The sequence below is a fragment of the Monodon monoceros genome, unplaced genomic scaffold (assembly GCF_005190385.1).
Source record: "Monodon monoceros isolate NGI ecotype Baffin Bay Population unplaced genomic scaffold, NGI_Narwhal_1 Super_Scaffold_3, whole genome shotgun sequence".
Taxonomy (NCBI): Eukaryota; Metazoa; Chordata; class Mammalia; order Artiodactyla; family Monodontidae; genus Monodon; species Monodon monoceros.
This window is the reverse complement of record NW_021703780.1, coordinates 35,473,987-35,495,033: the sequence shown is the minus strand read 5'-3', so window position 1 is coordinate 35,495,033 and position 21,047 is coordinate 35,473,987. Positions and strand designations below refer to the sequence as shown.

The 21,047-nt window shown below is 48.7% G+C and overlaps 1 protein-coding gene across 3 annotated transcripts in view; it reads left to right on the top strand.

Moving 5' to 3' along the window:
• GLP1R (glucagon like peptide 1 receptor) overlaps positions 1-13,387 on the top strand; it is a 37,505-nt gene extending 24,118 nt beyond the window's left edge. For 2 of the 3 annotated variants that reach the window (XM_029243165.1, XM_029243163.1), the window contains 7 exons: positions 1,624-1,684; positions 2,207-2,276; positions 2,397-2,485; positions 2,828-2,966; positions 3,886-3,927; positions 7,418-7,640; positions 7,733-10,754. In XM_029243165.1, the coding sequence (XP_029098998.1) occupies positions 1,624-1,684; positions 2,207-2,276; positions 2,397-2,485; positions 2,828-2,966; positions 3,886-3,927; positions 7,418-7,585 (569 nt within the window). In that variant the 3' untranslated portion in view covers positions 7,586-7,640; positions 7,733-10,754. Of the gene's footprint in view, positions 1-1,623; positions 1,685-2,206; positions 2,277-2,396; positions 2,486-2,827; positions 2,967-3,885; positions 3,928-7,417; positions 7,641-7,732; positions 10,755-11,476 lie in introns of those variants that run through there. The other variant, XM_029243164.1, reaches the window with a different exon arrangement.
• The last annotated feature ends 7,660 nt before the right edge of the window (positions 13,388-21,047 follow it).

The following is a 21,047-nucleotide window of genomic DNA, read 5'->3' as shown; positions in this document are numbered from 1 at the left end:
CGTAGCTGCTGTGGAGTGACATCCGTGTGCTGAGGGTGTGGGTGATGGTGATGGGAAAGGCAGTGAAGTGGGTTCTGCCCTGGAAATGTGCTCCTGGGGGAGACCCCTGAAGCCACACATGTATACACATGGACCCCCACCACCACCACACACACATCGTGTCCACACCCCTTAATATGCACGCTCTTACTAGTCTCAGACACCCACATCTCCATCCCTGAGAGGCACTGATAGAGACAGGCTGGAGAGAGTTGGTGTGGAATGCCATCGAGGGTGGTGGCATTGTGGTCCTGTGTTCTAGTGCCACCCGTGTCCTCCTAAGCCGCCTATCCATCTTCTTATCTGTCACACGAGGATGGACAATCCAATTTTAAGTCAACAAACACATATTGAGCTCCCAGGTGAGATGGGCGCTGAGGCTCTGGAGGTGAATGAGGCTTTGTCCTCAAGGAACTGGAAACCAGTGTATTAGTTACCTATGCTGTGTAACAAATGACCCCACACTTAGCTGCTTAAGACAACAATTATGTCTCCCAGTTTCTATGGTCAGAATTCTGGGTTTAACTGAGATGTGTGCCTCGGGCTCAGGATCTCTAAGAGAGGTGCAGTTCAGCTGTCAGCCAGGGTAGCTGTCATCCCAAGGCTTAACAGGTTGGAGAATCCACTTCCAAGCTCACTGTCGAGTTTGTTGGCAGGAAGCTCAGGTCCAGGCTGGCTGTTGGCTGGAGGCCTCCCTCCCTCACCACAGGGGGCTCTCTGAGTGCCCTCATGACACAGCAACTGGTGTCCCCCAGGGCAAGTGATCAAATTAAGAGAGAAAGAGCCCAAGACATGCCTTTTATAACCTTTGAAGACCGTCTTTTATAGCCTAACCTCAGAAGTGACATGCCATCACTTCTGCTGTACGACATTGGTCACATAGACCAATCTGGATACAGTGTGGACCGCACCTGGGTGGGAATACCAGGGGTGGGGTGGTTGGAGGCCATCCTAGAGGGTGCCCACCACACCATCCAGCCTCAGCCATGTGGGCAGTGTTGTGGTAGCTGTTGTTACTGTGGCCAGTGTGCAGTCAGTTGGGCTGTCAGCGTCAAGGACAGGGCTCCTGTCCAGGCTTCTGCCCAGCCACGTGCAGGGGCGTGGGGGTAGGGGAGGAGTTGGCTGAGATGGACAGGTGGGCCGATGCAGGGGTGGGTGGCCTCAGAGATTTGGCCTGTTCCCACCTCGTCCAGCATGTCCTCCCTACCCCACTCTTTGGCCCCGTCTCTCACTACTTTGGTGTCTTTGTCCTTGTGTCTCAGCCAGGACCCTGGGGGCCAGCCCTGACAGTGTGCCTGGCCCGCGGGAGGCGGAGGGCTGTGAGGACTGTGACGTAGCCCCAGCGTGGTGGGGACCTCTAAGGAAGACTCTGGGGTGTTGGGGTGGGTGGTTCCTGCCGCCTCTTCTCCGAAGCACCCAGACCAGCCTAGTTCCATACCTGCCAGAAAGCGTGGCTTGGGGCCAGGCAAGGAGAGGGGCTGGAGGCGGGAGAGGCCCTGGTAGGAGAGGCCTCTGGGTGTGCCTAGCGGTGGCTCTGGCCTGCCAGCCCCTCTCCCCTCTCTCTCTTTCCCTCTCTCCTCTTAGGTGTTCCCCTGCTGTTTGTTATCCCCTGGGGCATTGTCAAGTACCTCTATGAGGATGAGGGGTGAGTGTCCTTCCTGCTCTAAGGGGGTGATGGGTATGCTGAGGTCCCTGTCCTCAAACCCCATGGGCTTCCTTGGCCCCCGGCGTGTGCAGCTGCTGTCCGTTGGGAGGGTAAACTGAGGGACCAGGAGCTAAATTTATGAATTTAGTTCTCTAGTCCCCCTCCCTCCCCCTCCCCGGATGGTATGACGCCAAGAGTGCTGGGTCTGTGGGGTCCATGGTACCCCCTGCAGGTTCTTCTGTAATAAGTGTGAGTGAAACGTTTCTGTTATTTTGTGTTTGATGCTGAATACGCACACGAGTGTGACTGTAGGTTAATGAAGGGGCTGTGCGTATCTCTGTGTGTGAACGTGTATTCAGGACTCGGTGTGTGTGTGAGTCCTGGGACTGGTTGTCGGGTAGCTCCTGATGGCAGTGTCTGTGTGGGTCTGTGTGCGTCACTTTGCATGCCCACGTGTCTTTGTGTGCCCTGTGCCTGCACTGGGAGCTGGGGGGGGTCTGTGTGTCCGTCTCTCCTCTCCAGCTGCTGGACCAGGAACTCCAACATGAACTACTGGCTCATCGTCCGGCTGCCCATTCTCTTTGCCATCGGGGTGAGTGACGCTGTGGGCTGGGAGTGGGAGCTGCTGTGGGCCCAGGTGGCACTGGGCGGAGGAGGGGGGAGAGAGGGTGTCTTGAGAGGGCCTCCAGCCGCCCTTCCCTCTGCCCTGCAGGTGAACTTCCTCATCTTTGTCCGGGTTATCTGCATTGTGGTGTCCAAACTGAAGACCAATCTCATGTGCAAGACAGACACCAAGTGCAGGTGACGTAACTGAGCTGCCTTTGCTGGGCACCCTCAGCCCTTCCTTCCGGCAGAGTCAGAGATCCTGGGGTGCTGAGCCTGGATCCCTACATGATCTTTCTTCCTCCACCCAGGCCTGGCCTGGGACCCCAAACCTTGCCCTCACCTCTGTACCTGGGCAGCTCCTGGGCTTCTGGGGGTCTCCACCTCTACTTCCTCCCCTCCAGGCAGCCTGTCCCAGGGTATTCGGTGGGGGAGGATGTCTGTGACCGAGATACCAGGGCTTGGTGGGGGTTGGGGGCACAGAACAGGGAGAAGAGTCCACGGGAGAGGTCCGGAATGCCACCTCCACCCTGCCCCCAGGCTCGCCAAGTCCACGTTGACGCTCATCCCCCTGCTGGGGACCCACGAGGTCATCTTCGCCTTCGTGATGGACGAGCACGCCCGGGGCATGCTGCGTTTCATCAAGCTGTTCACAGAGCTCTCCTTCACCTCCTTCCAGGTGACCTCGAGCCTGGGGCCTCCCTCGAGCAGTCCCAGGGTGGGGATGGAGCGGGGACCAGCCTGTATCATGCAGATAGGCAGCCTGAGGCCTGGGGGGAAAGTGGCCCTTATGCAAGTTATGTGGTTGGAGCAGAGCCAGAGTCCCCAGGTATGCTGACACCCAGGACAGTCTTCTCTATGAGCACATTGGACAAGAAATCTTCCCGGATGTTGCCGAGGGCACCCAGCCTGACATGGCAACTGCTGTCCACTGGGCTGCCAGCTGGCGGCAGGTACCCTGCCAGGTGCTTTACACACATTGTGCAGCTAATCCTAGCAGAATCCCAGGAGGTGTGCAGGATTATCCCATTTTCCAAAGGAGGAAACTGAGGCTCAGAGATGTTAAAATGAGATTTTCCAGGTCACATAGTTTCCAAAGCCAAGAATTGAGCCTCTCCACTAGTATTAGATGATGCTGAGGGGGTGCGAATGGCAATGGGGGTGTAGGAATATAAGAAACTGGCCCCAGCTCCTCAAATGTCTTATGGGATGGCCACGAGCATGTGGGTCCACGCATGTGCACTTACACACATGTGCACACACACAAATAGATCACAGGCCTGGAGCACTGGGGCTCCTGAGTGAACGAATAGGGCCAGGCAGGGAAAATTCCGTGTGATCAGAGGCGTACTTTCTCAGCTCAGGCCTCCTCCAGGAGCGGGTGGTCGAAGAACTTCCGCAGTTTCTGAGCAAGGGGTCTTCTCATTCCTCCAGAAAGGAAAGGAGAAGGAATCCACCACCCCCATTTCTGGGCCTGACTGGGCTGCCCAGTCTAAGGAGGGAGATGTTTGGGGCAGAGCCCCAAGGAGCTTCAGACTAGGCCTGCCTGCCGGGCGCCTCCCTCCCCTCCCTCCTGCTGACACGACTCTTGCTTCCAGGGGCTGATGGTGGCCATCTTGTACTGCTTTGTCAACAATGAGGTAAGGCCTGCGGAGGGACGTGGAGCCCTGGTGGGCTGCTACCAATGGCCGTCCTGTGGTTGTGCAGTGGGGTTCTTCAGTCTTTTCAGCTGAAATCCCTACTCACTCCACTGAGGCACTGGAGTGGAGGAGGCACCTTATCCCTGTATGGTTTCCTGTGCCTGGGTCTCTCCATCTCTCTCTCTCTCTCTCTCTCTCTCTCTCTCTCTCTCTGTCTCACACACACACACACACACATATGTGTGCAGGATGCCCTAACCATATATGAACTTGGGGAAGACCCAGCCTCATGTTAAGAGGGTCTTGAGTGAACAAGTGGTGGTGACTGTTACAAGTCACATGCTTGGGGCTTTGAAAATCACCATCTCATGTACTTGTCCCTGCCTCCCCGCAAAAAATATCGCTGCCAAAATTCTGGTTTCGATATTCTCATTTCTCACACATGAGAACGTTAAAGATCAGAGAGTCAGAGACACACCCCAGGTTTGGCCTGGAAATAGTGAAGAGTCAGGATTGAAATGAATTCTGACTGGAAGGAGAAAGCTCCCTTCTGTGCGTGCAGGCAAGGACCCTGTCCACCACGGGAAAGGGACCCTGTCCACCATGGGAAGCCACCCGTGGCTTCCTGGTGGCTGGGGTCGGGGGAGGGGGTTCTTGCTGAGCAGATCCCCAGCTGGCCTCTCCCCTCGGGCTCTCCCAGGAGACCCCGCTCGGAGCGCCCAGAGAGCCTGCCTTGTTCAGGCACATTGCCCGGTTCCTTTCAACCCTCCGCAGACGCCTCAGGCCCTGGCTCCTCCAGGCCCACGGACAGACATGTCACCATCACTGGGTCACAAAAACACACGTGGCTCCTGGGCTGAGACCTCTGTCCATAAGAGCTGTTCTCCAGGCCCAGGGTTGCCTTGGCAATGCGGGGTACTTGTGACCCAAGGAGAAAAGATGGCCCTGGCATTGGTCCTGCGTGGCTGCCAAGGCCTGCGCCAGCTGCCAGTGGGCAGGGAGTGGGCACAGGGGAGGGGAGGCCCGGGGGGTGGCTTTGCTGTGGCTCTTGTGACTCAGGAGCCTGAGTGCTGGTCCTGAGTTCTGCTCCTGCCCGGCTGTGCGACCGGGGCAGTCACCGCTTCTCTCCCCAAGTGTAAATGCAGGTGAATGAGCTTTAGCAACTCAGCCCAAATCCCAGAGCCTGGCGTGGTGCCCGGCCCGAGGACATCAGAGGCAGGAATGAGGGTAAACTGAGGGTGAGGAGGCATGCTGACAGGAGTGCTAGGACAGGGGTCGTCTTTGTTGTTTCACTGTGAGAGCTCAGTAATAGAAGAAACCCAATGGCAGGTGCTCGTTTAGTCAGTCATTTATTCATTTGGCTCATTTAAAACAACACGTATCGGGAGTACCTGATATATGCTGGGCACTGTGCGAGGTCCAGGAAGGAAGGTGTGGTCCCGGCCCTCGTGGTGCACCTCCCAAGTGTGGGGGAGAGGGGGAGACATGGCCAGAAACAAACGTGGCCTAGAGTCATGGGCGGGGACTTCCCTGGCGGTCCAGTGGTTAGGACTCCGCGCTTCCAGTGCAAGGGGTGTGGGTTTGATCCCTGGTCAGGGAGCTAAGATCCCACCCGCCGCAGGGCATGGCCAAAAAAAAAGTTAAAAGAGTCATGGACGGCAGGAGACCAAGGGTTAGGACACCGGCTTTGGAGTCAGCCCAGATCTAGGTTCAGGTCCTGGCTGAGATTGGGAGAAATACTTAAATCTCTGCACCTCAGTTTCCTTACCTTTAAGCAGGTTGCTGTGAAAGTCAGTAATCTATGGAGAGTGCTGGGCATATTGTAAGCGCCCTGTGAATGATGGTTTCTAATGACAATTGTCATTACGGGGGCCACAGCAGAGGTTCAGGAAAAGTGCTGAGGGAGAGGGAGGCAGAAGGGGGGACAGTCCTGGTCCTGTCCGACTTCTTGCTGGTATCCGTGAGACCTCTCCAGTCCCCGAGGTGGCTTCCCATGGGCGTGCCTCGGTTTACCATCTCTCTCCCCACCTCCCCAGTGAAGGGCTGTGCCACAGGACTGGCCTGCCTGCTGCTTCACAGGCAGAGGCCACCACCGGCCTCGGGTGTCCTCATCCCAGCTGTCAACACACGTGTCACACACTCAGCCGGGTATCGAACCGGCACGGAGCAGGGGGGCCATGGGTGGTGTCTACTCAGCCTCCCTCCCTCACCCAAGCCTGGGCTTGGCGACGCTGCCTGGGATACTGGGGCCGTCCTGGCAGGCAGGCTCTGGGCCATCTCAGCTTCACTCAGTTCAGAGAAAGTTCTTTTAAGGAAAGGCATGTGGCCACAGCAGGCACCCTGCTGGGCTTAGCTAGATGGATGGCAGCCCTGCAGGAAGAGAAGCGGGGTGTTTGCACAGGGACTGATGGGGCGTTGGCAGTGAGCCTCTTACCCACAGCTGCTGACAGCTGGCCGTCCTGGTGGCTTGGGCCTGAGAGGGAGAGCCCAGGCCCCAGAAACCCTGATGTGGGGAGGCCTGGTGGCAAGGCGGCGGGGGTCGGGGTGAGGGGGGGCATCAGAGAAGCTCTGGAAAGCAAACATATGGGCACATCCCCTGGTAGGGCACTCCAGATGCCCTGGGCTGGCTGTGCAGGTTCCAGCAGCCTGTCTGGGGGACCAGAATCATGGGCCATCACAAGGAACCACGGCATCGCCACAAGCCCTCAAGTGACTTGGGCTCTGCAGCGTTACTTGGTTTGTATCCTTCTGCTCCCACAACCTGGTCCCCAAGCATCAGCTCTCTTGAGAAGGCTTTTCCTGATGGGGACGCTAAGCCCAGCAAAGCAGGGATTCTGGTTGGTTGAACTCACCTGGGCAGCACCCACCGTGGGTTGGGACCAGTTCCTGGATGGGATTAGTGCAAATCCAGGCCCTTGTCCACAGCCCCCTCGTCACTGCTACTACTAGTTCCAGCCTCATTCTCCCCGTCTCCTCTTCCTCCCCCACGAGGCACTGGGGCCTGGATAAAAGCCCTCAGGGAGTTTAGAAAGGTCTGGTGTGGACGCCATGAGGGACAGGGACGGCTGTCCCTCTTCTCAGTCACCCAAACTGAAATCGGCAGAGTGCTTGCTCTGAAGTCAGATTCTCTCTTTTCCTTTTCTTCTCTCTCCCATCTTCCGTCTCCCCGCATCTCTCTGTCACTCCTTCTCTTCCGTTAAATAATACTGTGATGGATTGTAAAAGGTACTTAGCCGAGTCACAGAGTTTAGAGATGGAAGAGACCAATTAGATCATCAAGCCCGGCTCTTTCCCGAGAAGAAGCAGAAAATAGGAGACAACAATAAACAATTTTATTGGGATATTAATTTAGGCGCCCGGAGGCCTTGACTTGTGTCTCTTAATATAATGCGGTGGATTTTTTCTCTTCCCTGCTAATGTAATAATGAGGCCATATTGTGGGCAGTTGGTTTGCATGATGGCTTTTTCTTCCCTCCTTCTCCCACGGAAGGTCCAGATGGAGTTTCGGAAGACCTGGGAGCGCTGGCGGCTCGAGCACCTGCACATCCAGAGGGAGAGCAGCATGAAGCCCTTCAAGTGTCCCACCAGCAGCCTGAGCTGTGAGGGCACAGTGGGCAGCAGTGTGTACGCAGCCTCCTGCCAGGCCTCCTGCAGCTGAGACTCCAGCACCTGCCCTCCCTGTGGTCTCGCCGCCGGCTGGGCAGCCATCCCAGGTGGGAGAGACCCTCCCGGGGAACGGGGGAAGGGGGTGCAGGGGGAGCTGCACATGGCACACACACGTACTTCCCTGCCTTCCCTCCCTAAGCCCACCAGACAGGCAAATGGGACCTGTGGACACATTTTCTCCGGGGAGAAGCGGCCTGTTAATTTGATCACTGTGGCGGGCAGAGGAGAAAAAACGATTGCTGCTAAAACGAGGAGGATTTCTTCCTGTTAAGTCACAAGGCCCCTGGGGTTCCCCCGGACTCAAACTCAAGGTCAATGGCTTATTAGTGGGACTGGGGCTTGTAAGAGGACATGGCGCCGAATGAGGCGGATGTAACCTCAGCCAAGCACGGAGCTTGGGTAACGCCAGCCACCCCCGACCTGCCTCCTCGTTAAGGGAGCCTGGGCACATGTCCGGGTTGCTCGTTTCCCTCATCTGGGCCCTCATCTCTCACCATCCACTGCCCCAGCGGGTGGTGTTGAGAATGAACATTGAGAAGGTGTCTGAAAGTTTTCTTTTCTGGTCCTTCCTTCTTCCCTGGATATTTGAGTTGCTTTGTTGCCTGCGCCCACCACGCCCAGGAAATCAAGGCAGGGCCGCCGCCCAGGAGTCCAGCCCTGGGTATGAGCTCTGAATACTATTCTAGAGATGCTCAGGAATCCTGTGGGGCTCATCTAGGGGACTTCAGGAATGTCCATGCTGGGGGTGTAGACTACTTGCTACTGTTGGGAACCCGGAAGGCAGAGAGAGATTGCCTCCACCTCTCCATGGACGTGCTTTTTACTTGTGAACAGATAATGTATCTCGCATGGGTGTTTGGGTGCGCCCTCTTAACTTTAGGGGATGTGACCAAGAAGAGACTCTTCTGGGGACTCTAGCAGTCCCCACTGTGACCGTGCAGGCGGGCTTCCCCTGCCCTTTGAAATTCCCCCACTTGGGAGCTTGTATGTACTTTGCTTATTTTTCTCTGTTGCTGTGAATAGTCTGTATGTGCACATGTGCAACTCTGATTTCTCCCACTACATACTAAATCACTAAGTCCTAAGTCACTGTGGTGGTTTTGATGTTGCTTGGGGTTGTGGGATAGATAATGATTTGACTCATCCATGCTTTGAGCTACTGAATGTTTGCCCTGCCTCCAGCCTCATCCCATAAATAATGAGCATCAGAGAGGCTAGAGGGAGAAAACCTAGCAATCCTGCCCCAGCCACAGGGGAAAAGCAGACATGTAGCACCACTGCAGAGACCGAGACAAAAGGGGAACAGCCGTACCGCAGAGGTTGGCAATGGAGTTCATGGATATGGAACTCAGAACAGAAGAGAACTCTTGGGAGTCCAGACCTTCTGGGAGGGCAGAAGGAGAATCTCTGGATGAATTCCTTTATGAATTGATCTTTCCCTCCTTTTTGAGTGGCGGGGACCCTCCCCCAAAGCCTTGTGCCAGACACATTCTCCTCTGCCCCTCAGAGAGGCATGTGATGTGCAGGGAAAATAATAATGGGACATAAAACACATCAAGCAGAAAATTTCTTATACTCCAGCTTCAGTGAAGTGTTGTGTCTCCGTTAATAGGGAAGTGGAACCTCAGGCTAAAGAAAGGATTTGTGAAGACTGCCTCCTTGACTGAGAAAATGTAGACAGGTGGGGGCAAGGGCAGTCCTGCTTCCCCAGAATAAGGGCAAACTCCCTGACAGGCATCTTGCATTTGCTTTTCTCTTCGGGGTGGCGAGTGCGGGGGGAGAAAAGTGCTGGTGGGTTGATTGGGGGGAATACAGCTCTGGTGCCAGTGTTTCCATTTTGGATAAAGTGAAAACATTTGAGAATCATTAATACGCTACACAGCAACAAAGAAAGGGACCGATTGATATTATCTTCAAGAAATAAATTTTTGAGGGGAAGAATTGTGGGGAGAAGGTACTTAGTTAGGCGCTTGGGACGCTCAGACCATTTGGTTTACACTGTAAGTTCTTTTTCCAATTGGTACTGATTCCTGGTTTCAGAATGCTCATCACACCCCCCTGCCCCAAGCCTTTTAACACCGAGGAACGGTTTCCTTATCGGATACATACCAGATGCTGAATTGAAGAAATATTTTCTTTGCTCCAAGACCTGCGCTATTAATATTCATTTGGGTGGCAGTGCACTCCCTCCAAGGCTATTCCCAAACTCTCCTAAGCTAAATACAGCACTCTAACAGATCTGGGAACTATCGAATGCAAGGTACTAAGAAATTGCACTAGCTGTTTCCATGCCTGGTGCCGTAAGTCTGGAGCTTGCTGAGAACACTCTTGCTTGCCTCTGCCCTGGGGGTACTGTCACTGACCCGCAGGATTAGGTGTCTTGTGAGTTGTGCAGTCTGGTCGCATTACTGTCATGAAGAGAGGCTGAGTTCAGCACTCTGGCCAGCTCCCCCCGAACTTAAAATCATGTCAACTCGTCTTTTCATATGAATCTTTGGAGCCACTAAATCACAGAACTGAGACAAACCACTTACAATGCAAAGTTGCCTTCCCTTTAAAACAACTTTCCTGATTTGCAGTTGCCTCAATGCAATTCATGCTGAAGACTACAGCAGTGGAGTTCTCAGAGACTCAGAGCGGGGAAAGATCTTGGAGATCGCTCTGCTCTGGTCTAGAGAATTGAGGAGGGTAGCTTGCAGAGGTGATCTGCCCAAGGTCACAGTGCTAGATGGTGGCTGAGCTGGGCTAGGACCCAGGCCAACTTCCACCTCCCGGTCCAGTGAAGCCTCTGGAAAGAATAGGTGAAAAGTATAAATGGCCATTCAAGACACTCGAAGTGAAAGTTGGCAGTGTTATCTGGAGTTGCAGTTAAAGAGAAAACACAGCAGCAGAAATAGACAAGTCAGATGGCACAGGTGCCATCTCCTCAATGATTTATACCGCTGAGAACAGGGGGAGGGTGTGCTTTACTACCTACTCTAGTACCTCATTCATCCTTGTCTTAAAATTAAGAAATGAAATGCATCAGAGCACATGTATACATAGAAACAGCAAGTGAGCTTTTTTTTAAACATCTTGAGGTATAATTGCTTTACAATGTTGTGTTAGTTGCTGCTGTATAAAGAAGTGAGTCAGCAACATGTATACATATATCCCCATATCCCTCCCTCTTGCGTCTCCCTCCCACCCTCCCTATCCCACCCCTCTAGGTGGCCACAAAGCACCGAGCTGATCTCCCTGTGCTACACAATATAAATGAACATTGTGGTACATGACTTTTTTTTTTTTTAACATGACTCTTTTTGAATTATGGTTTTTTCAGGGTGTATGCCCAGTAGTGGGATTGCTGGGTCGTATGGTAGTTCTATTTTTAGTTTTTTAAGGAACCTCCATACTGTTCTCCATAGTGGCTGTATCAATTTACATTCCCACCAACAGTGCAAGAGTGTTCCCTCTTCTCCACACCCTCTCCAGCATCTACTGTTTGTAGATTTTTGGATGATGGCCATTCTGACTGGTGTGAGGTGATACCTCATTGTAGTTTTGATTTCCATTTCTCTAATGATTAGTGATGTTGAGCATCCTTTCATGGGTTTGTTGGCAATCTGTATGTCTTCTTTGGAGAAATGTCTATTTAGGTCTTCTGCCCATTTTTGGATTGGGTTTTTTTTTTTTTTTTTTTGATATTGAGCTGCATGAGCTGCTTGTATATTTTGGAGATTAATCCAGGTGAGCCATTTTTGACAGCAAATCCAGCACTCTTTTAATGGGTTGGTTTAATGTTTCTCTGATGCATCTGTGCTTGTTTGGGAAGTTGTACTGATAGCCACACATAGTGGACAAAAAGAACCTAGAAACCTGACCCTCTTCTTTGCCTCTCTAGTGCTCCCTGAAGTTGGAGAAGACTAGCAAACTGGGCAACTTTAGCCTAGCAAAGACGGCACAGCCGCCACGGAGCGCAGACACAGTCAGTGCACATGCAAGTCCCGAAAGGCTTGGTCCCCTCATCGGTGTGGGCCATGTTTCAGCCGCTGCTGTCCCCATTCCCTCCTGTTTCTTCCAGAAGCAAAGAACACGTGTGTGTGCGTGTGTGTGTGTGCGTGCGTGCGTGTGTGCATAGCAGCATAAAGTTAGGAGATGATGAATCCAGAATCATCCCACCCACTGTGAAGGTCAGGGGACTGCACAGCCTGGGGCAAGGATGGGTGGGAGCCTGAACGATAGATGCTTCCTCTCCATGCACAGACAGGGCTCCCATTATTGCTAATGCCTGCGACGTGCTCAGGGAAGGCAAGATACACTCCAAAGGGTTATTTTCCCTCCACTGAATTGATTCTAATCTACAGCGCTGACCCTGCTTTTGGTTCCTAAGAGCCAAACTGTAAAAAAATATGTCAGCTTACTCTGCTAAGACAGCTATGTGAATGACATGCTAAAACTCAACAGAAACCAAATTAGTATCAACTCTTTTTTTTCCTTTTCACGGCTGCAGCAAATTTTCTTGAGGGGAGAAAAATGACCCAATGTGAGAAACTCCTGCAAACGACATCACCTTGTCCCTACAGTGTTACCTGCTGGCTCAAACCAGCTCTCCGGCCCCATGCCGAGGGCCGTATCAAGGAAGTGTTGTTAAGCAGTATAATTTCAAACACTTAAAGCCACAGTGTGTCCACAGTGTCTATAATTATTTCTGCTCTGGATACAGATTGGCAGGAAGCAGATAAGCATAATCATTTTCCAATTAACTCCCCAAAGTCTTTTGGACTTGGCCTATATCTGAATTTATCAGAGGAGAGAGTTTTCTCTCTTCCCCTTCTCCCATTCCAACCAGTTTTTCGGGATCTCATCCAGCAGGGGTGCATTTTTCCCCTGAGGCATCTGACCTCCTCCCCAGCCCCACATTTACCCCCGCTCACCTCCCATCCCTGAGGTGAGCTTCCCACACTTCTCCCCCAGCTGCCTCAGTAAGAGGTGACCCTGCCAGCTGTGCTGGGAATGCCGTGCTCTTGGCTGTGACCAATTTCGGGGTGCAGCTGAGAGGGAGGCGTTGCCGGCACTGAAGTGATGCCCCACATCCCACACTCTGGCACAGCGAGGAGCATTGCAGCCAGCAGCGTGGATCCTAACTTACATTGGGGTTATGCAACCCTTCGGGTGGGGCCTGTCAAAACTGTCAGTCATCAGTCAACCCCGACAATCTAGCGTGACTAATTATCTCTGTGTCAGAGCAATCCAGGAGAAGAAAAACATATATAAATGAGAGTGTTTGGATTTGGTGGAAAAAGAAGCGCTCCCAGCAAAGTTTGGAACATAAAACAAGTTAGGGTCTAGGCTTTCCTGCAAGGGGAACCAGTGGGGGTGGTCAGGAAGGGGCAAGATTCGCAGCAGACAGACAGCGCTGGATCTTGCCAAATGGTTCACGCTTTACTTCCAAATCTGCAGTTCCTCTAAACGCCTCCCACTAAAAATAATCACACCCTCAGAGCAGATAAACCTGAACATTAGTTTTGGAGGGGGGTTGATGCAGAGCTTAGATGCACCAAGAGAGACGTGAGCCAAGCTCTCAGGAGGGACAAAGCTGAATTTTATCTTCAGTGCTCTCGGGGGATGTCTGCGCTCCATGAATGTTTAAACAAGATAATCTTCATGTGATTTCCTAATGCATAAATTCACGTAAAATATGACCTGCGTCTATAGGTAGCAAATGTGTATGGTGTATAATTCCTTGTACAGATGTGAATGGATTCGGGCTCTTTCCTAATTTGCCTTGTAAGTCAAATAAAAGCCTGTCGTTACTGTGTCTCTCCTGCTCTTCCTTGGGAGGAGGTTTTCTGCAATGTTGACCCAGGTGACTCATGGTGCAGTGGGAAAACACAAAAGATGCCGTTTCCAGCCCAAGGGGGGGAAGAATCCTTGCTCATTACTCATATCGTGATTTTCACCTTCAAAGCACTTACCAAGTACTAACTTATCCATCGCAGCCTTTGTGCAGGGACTGCACTGTCATTTAATTAGGGAAGACGGTGGTCGAGTGGCTTACACAATGACTGAAAGCCATATATGGATGGGTATTTAATTCCACTCATTCATTTGATCTCCTGTCTAAATGAACTCAGTCCATTAAATCCATCTTTTAAAAAATGCTATAAAAGCACGAACCTTGTGTGCAAAGCAGCCACAGAATCTGAATGGAGCTGCCACTAAGAGATTCATCTTCAGAAAAATGAACTTTTCTCCAGTTTTAATAATCGCACGCTCTCCGGATTTGCAACTCACTCTCACGGAAGAGCAGAGGAATTGCAGATTCTCCCTAGTCCCTCCACCATTTCAGCCACCCCTGTTTGAAGATCACTGTACTGTTCTTACCTGAATGTCTCCTTAAACACACCTCTTTTTTAGACAAGCTGTGGGAATTGTTCCTTTCAGACATAAGAATCATAATTCTTTCTCTGAGAGCAAACTACAAATACAGCCAATTCCTGAGACGTGCAGACAGAACATCTGCATTTTGGTTTATCTGTACCCATCCTGCTTTCAGCTTCATTCACTCCCCTGTTGACAGTCTCGCCTTTCTGGGTCCTCATTCTCCCACTCAGCAGGAGCAGGATGGAGCCAGGAGGTTTCTTCTCCCTTCCCCACCTCCAGGAAAACACCTGCCCAAACCAGTAACGACCGCCACGTTTGTACAACATATGAGTCAGATAGAGGCGACCTCAGGGAAAAAGGTGCACTGTGGCTTAATGGGGCTTAGCCCCAGCCTGAAGAAAGGGTAAGCGGAGCTGCCTTCTCTGCTGAGGGCCAGCCACGGAGGAAATAAATGAGAATTGCTGGCCTCCAAACTCACCCATGTTCACACGCATTGTAAAGCCACATTCCAGGGACTGATGCCCCACCGGTGTGAAGGATCTCACTCATATGCCATGTGTGTTGACATTCCCAAGGGGTCGGAATCTCCCCCCAACCCAAAATCTTCAGTCACTCTCCTCTCAAAAGCCTATGCCATAAATGTGCTATTCAGTATCTTTCGATCTCTCTCCACCCTCCTTTCCCTCCCTCTCTCTCTTACACACACATTTCTCTACAGAGAAATACTGAAAACAGGTCTCCCTTACCAGAAATAGTGGGGAAAAAACCCCAGCAGTACAAACTGGAATAGATGACAAATGTAGCCGGAGAGTTGGAGAACATAGGAAAATAGATTCAATATGGGGACAAGGAAGGAGTAGGAACTGAGTGTCCTCAAAGGTGGGAAGGATAGGTGGGAAAGAGACGATGAAGAGGCCAGAACATAAGCAAAGTGAATAACGAAAAACAGCAGGCTCTTTAAATGTGAAAAAGAGCTGTAGTGAAAGAGGGGAGGAAATTGCAGAGGTAGAAAAAAAGAATGAGAATTACAAGTGGCGAGCCATAGCGGGCCAAGTTGGGAGCCTGTCTCTAGTCAATGTTATTAACTCCTTCTTCCATAAATCTGAGCTCTTCCCCTGGAGAGTTCTCTAATCCCAAGCTGTGATAGATTATTTTCTTTGGTACAAAGGCTCATTTTAACTAACATAATGATTTTAGAAAGAGAAGAAGACCCACAGCCTAGAGCAAATCCAATAAAAAAAAATTTTTTTCCCCACTGATAACAGGACTCCAGTGTTAGAATGAATTAATGTGGCTCTTCCTCATGTAGGACCAATAGTCCTCAGAATTTATCGGTGTTACAACCTCCAAGAATAAAATCAATAGCTGAGAATTATAAATGCTGAGCAGTCCCATGCCAAGGGATGGGAAGCTCTTTGGGGCTGAAGTAGGCTGGTAACACCTGGAGGGGATTGGTAAGCAGTTTTTTGTTTTTTTTTTAACTTTCCGTATCTCTAGGGTGAAAGAACAAGGACTTGAAATAATGTTTACAGAAGCTTTTCAGTGCCAATGACCTAAGGTGCAATTAGAAACACAGTTCAGGACTTGGAAACATAACTACACAAGTTTAATAGCTACAACAAAAAGACCATGGCTACTCTGCCTTTTAGGTCCAGTCTTCAACAATCTATGACCATTTACATACGTACATTTCTGGCTTAAAAAGACAAGTGTTTTAATGCCATATATTTTGCCCTCCAGAAAGTTTCAGAACCTTCAAAATTCCTAGTAACTTGAATTTACACTTATATTGAACCCCACTGGTACCCGCCAATTAGATGCCACTTTACAATGAAATTACCTTCAAGGTCTTTCATCTTTCAAATCCTGGTATGGGAGGCAGAGAGTAGAGAACCAAAACGCAGGAGACACATACCCAAGTAAAGGCATCTCACTCTGGTTATGCTAAATCAATGTCCTTCCAACAACATCCTTTGGAAGGATAGTTAAAAGTACAGTTGAAAAGACATCTTATGTGCATTCATATTATATAAGTGAATCATGTTACATTAAGAACACAGTATAATTCTTCAGTATAATTTCTTGGCAATCAAGAAAAACATCCTTAACACCACACTTTACATGAGGTATTTACAAAAACACCTTCTTTTAGAAACTGGTAAAGATCATGAAACCTGCCAACCAAAGCATGATGGAGCCACAAGTCCAGAAAAGATGCCACATCATAGAGTCTTAGCATCAGCTGCCACCACAAGTCTTTCACATTCTCCTGGCCTTGAACTCTGCCTGCTTCTCACATACAGCCCCTCTTCTAGCAGGAGGGGTCCCTTGCCTTTCAGGCACCTTCACTGGGTTAGTTTTAGTGTCACTCTTTACATCAGAAATGCAACAGCTCTTGAGATACTTTGCATCCATGGTGTAGGCCCCTTGAGAACACGCCAAGTCACCCAAATTCCAGTACTGGAGCCACCTCCATGACATGCGGCACACACTCTCTGCACCAGCCACCCACATGGAGAGGCCTTGCTCAGCTGCACTCAAAGTGGTGCACTAAAGCAGATTTCCTAAGGTTACAGCAGGGAGGTCACGGACGCCTGGTGTGGACTCTTCAGGATCTGAGCCCTCTCTCCTCCCTCCAAAGCCATCAGATCCTGACATGAATTTCCTATCTGATCATATCCCAATTCCCAGCCTTGCACTGACCAGCCTTGTGGCTTCCTCTGCTTCTGGGAAACAGGTAAATCGTCTAGGAAATTCTCTTTCCATAAATAGTTCTTTGAAAATTACATATGGGGCAGAACTTATAATCTATATGAAGAGCCAAATACATTATTTTTTTCATGGATGGGGATCTAGAACAAAGCAATTCTTTCATATCGCCCTGTGCCAATCCAACATACAATACATTTGGCACTGCCAAACTCAGTCTAAATCTCAGGGGAAAAGTCATGAGAGGAATACAATAAAAACAAACTCTGCATAATAAAGCTATTTTGAGGGCTTCCCTGGTGGCGCAGTGGTTGAGAATCTGCCTGCTAATGCAGGGGACACTGGTTCGAGCCCTGGTCTGGGAAGATCCCACATGCCGCGGAGCACCGAGGCCCCTGAGCCACAACTACTGAGCCTGCGCGTCTGGAGCCTGTGCTCCGCAACAAGAGAGGCCGCGACAGTGAGAGGCCCACGCACTGCGATGAAGAGTGGCCCCCGCTCGCTGCAACTAGAGAAAGCCCTCGCACAGAAACGAAGACCCAACACAGCCAAAAATAAATAAATTTAAAAAATAAAGCTATTTCTGTCCATAGAGATTGTCCACTGTAAATGGACTGCTACATGTATAAAAAAATATTCTGTCTATAAACACATATGCTTTTCTCTAGGAGTTACCAAAATGTGATCAATATTATTAGTAAAGCAACTAAATGAAGTATTTACCATAGGAGAGAGGAGGAGAAAAAATGGAGATATGGGAGCAGAGCTCTGTTTTAGATTGGGTTGTCAGGGAAGGCCTTTCTGATGACATAACATGAGAGACCTGAACGGAGTGGGGGAACAAGTCCTAGGATCATCTGGGGAAGTGAGTTCTAAGCAAAAACCCTAAAGCAGAAGCCTATTTGGTGTGTTAGAGAAGGAGTCAGTAAACTATGGCCCACTACCTGGTTTTATAAATAAAGTTTTATTGGCACACTCATTTATTCACAGCATTCAATGGCTGCTTTTGCTCCACAATGGTGAAGCTGAGTAGTCATGACAGGGACAGTATGCCAACAAAGACTATTTACAGGCCCTTTACAGAAAAAGTATGCCAAACCCCCATGTAGAATGAACATGAAGGAGGCGAATGTGACTGGGAGAGGCAGGCAGGGGCCAAGATCACTTAGGGTCTGGTAGGATAAACCCACCTAAACAACCACCCACCAAACAAAAGACATGTCTCCAAGGGTTAGGAGTGCAGATATCACTGACAAATTGGGGTTCAAAGGCTTCTCTTCACCAATTCATCCCAGGGTAGGATCTGACTTCTGCTTAATTGCTGGTCCCCAGGTTCTCAATTTTTTTTTCCCATGTGAAAGTAATGTGCATATCTGAGAGGCTCCTGTGGACACATCCAGAGTAGGCCCAGGCAAGTGAGGAGATTTACAGCATAAGGGTAACCTTGCAGTTGCACTAATAAAATTGCACATGAACATTCACAGATAATGATGATTTGCTACAAATTACTCTGATATGAACCTAATATTTTAGAGTGTGTGAACAATGAGAATCTCTGCTACAGAGTACGTTTCCTAGCACTTTATTCATTCAAGCAAAATTCCACAGATATAAAATGTATTCAAAGACCTTGCTACTCAAAGTGTGGTCGGAAGACCTACAGCATCAGCATCACCTGGGAGCTTGCTTGAAACGCAGAATCTCAGGCTCTGGCCTGAGAATCAGAATCTGAATCTGCATTTAACAAGATCCCCAGGAGACGTGGATGGTCACTAAGGTCTGAGACCACTGTCCTGATAGGAACTGGCCTCTAATTACTCTTTTCCAAGAGTTGGAAATACAGAGTTTTAAACTGCAAAGAGGTTAGCCTGGTTTATACTATTCATACCAGTGAAAACTGAATACAACTTACATGTTCAATAATAGGGGATTGGCTAAATAAATGATGATACATTTATCCATACAAAAATATTATGCAGCTGTCAAAATCAATACTATAGAAGAACAACATGAGACTATGTTCATAGTTTATCACTAAGAGAAAAAAAATTATAGGTAGGACTAATACTAAATCAAATGTAGAAATTTTAACTAAAGAAAGGAAAAGGGACAGGGGGAGTAAAGAGGTGTTGGTATGATGATTTCCTCATCTTTCATAACCACAGGTAAAAAAATGTCATTTAAGGGTAATAAATCAAGTAATCAGTTATAAATATATTTAAAGATGTAAAATCAACCAACCAATCTGTCAATATAATTGATTATTGAGGGATGAAGAGAAGTAGGGAGAGGTGGAAATATAAATTTATTACATTCGCTCTCCCTCCATGAACCAGGAAGTGGGTACCAGACACCACATCTGCTAGTGCCTTGATCTTGGACTTCCCAGTCACCAGAACTAAGCAAGTCCAGACCAGAGGGCAGACAGCAGCAGCAAGAAGAACTACAATCCTGCAGCCAGTGGAAAAAAAACCACATTCACAGAAAGATAGACAAGATGAAAAGGCAGAGGGCTATGTACCAGATGAAGGAACAAGATAAAACCCCAGAACAACAACTAAATGAAGTGGAGATAGGCAACCTTCCAGAAAAAGAGTTCAGAATAATGATAGTGAAGATGATCCAGGACCTCAGAAAAGAATGGAGGCAAAGATCGAGAAGATGCAAGAAATGTTTAACAAAGACCTAGAAGAATTAAAGAACAAACAAACAGAGATGAACCACACAATAACTGAAATGAAAAATACACTAGAAGGAATCAATAGCAGAATAACTGAGGCAGAAGAATGGCTAAGTGACCTGGAAGACAGAATGGTGGAATTCACTGCTGCAGAACAGAATAAAGAAAAAACAATGAAAAGAAATGAAGACAGCCTAAGAGACCTCTGGGACAACATTAAGCACAACAACATTCGCATTATAGGGGTCCCAAAAGGAGAAGAGAGAGAGAAAGGACCCGAGAAAATATCTGAAGAGATTATAGCCAAAAACTTCCCTAACATGGGAAGGAAAATAGCTACCCAAGTCCAGGAAGTGCAGAGAGTCCCATACAGGATAAATCCAATGAGAAACACGCAGAGACACATAGTGATCAAACTGGCAAAAATTAAAGACAAAGAAAAATTATTGAAAGCAGCAAGGGAAAAACGACAAATAACATACAAAGGAACTCCCATAAGGTTAACAGCTGATTTCTCAGCAGAAACTCTACAAGCCAGAAGGGAGTGGCATGATATACTTAAAGTGATGAAAGGGAAGAAACTACAACCGAGATTACTCTACCTAACAAGGATCTCATTCAGATTCAATGGAGAAATCAAATGCTTTACAGACTAGCAAAAGCTAAGAGAATTCAGCACCACCAAACCAGCTCTACAACAAATGCTAAAATAACTTCTCTAAGTGGGAAACACAAGAGAAGAAAAGGACCTACAAAAACAAACCCAAAACAATTAAGAAAATGGCAATAGGAACATCCATATCGATAATTACCTTAAACATGAATGGATTAAATGCTCCAACCGAAGACACAAAATGGATACAAAAGCAAGGCTTGCTGAATGGATACAAAAACAAGACCCATATATATGCTGAATGGATACAAAAACAAGACCCATATATATGCTGTCTACAAGAGACCCACTTCAGACCTAGGGACACATTCAGACTGAAAGTGAAGAGATGAAAAAAGATACTCCATGCTAATGGAAATCAAATCAAGTAGCAATACTCATATCAGATAAAATAGACTTTAAAATAAAGAATGTTACAAGAGATAAGGAAAGACACTACATAATGATCAAGGGATCAATCCAAGAAGAAGATATAACAATTATAAATATATACGCACCCAACATAGGAGCACCTCAATACATAAGGCAAATGCTAACAGCTATAAAAGAGGAAATCGACAGTAACACAATAATAGTGGGGGACTTTAACACCTCACACCAATGGACAGATCATCCAAACAGAAAATTAATAAGGAAACACAAGCTTTAAATGACACAACAGACCAGATAGATTTCATTGATATTTATAGGACATTCCATCCAAAAACAGCAGATTACAGTTTCTTCTCAAGTGCGCATGGAACATTCTCCAGGATAGATCACATCTTGGGTCACAAATCAAGCCTCAGTACATTTAAGAAAACTGAAATCATATCAAGCATCTCTTCTGACCACAATGCTATGAGATTAGAAATCAATTACAGGGAAAAAAATGTAAAAACACAAAACACATGGAGGCTAAACAATACGTTACTAAATAACCAAGAGATCACTGAAGAAATCAAAGAGGAAATCAAAAAATACCTAGAGACAAATGACAATGAAAACACGATGATCCAAAGCCTATGGCATGCAGCAAAAGCAGTT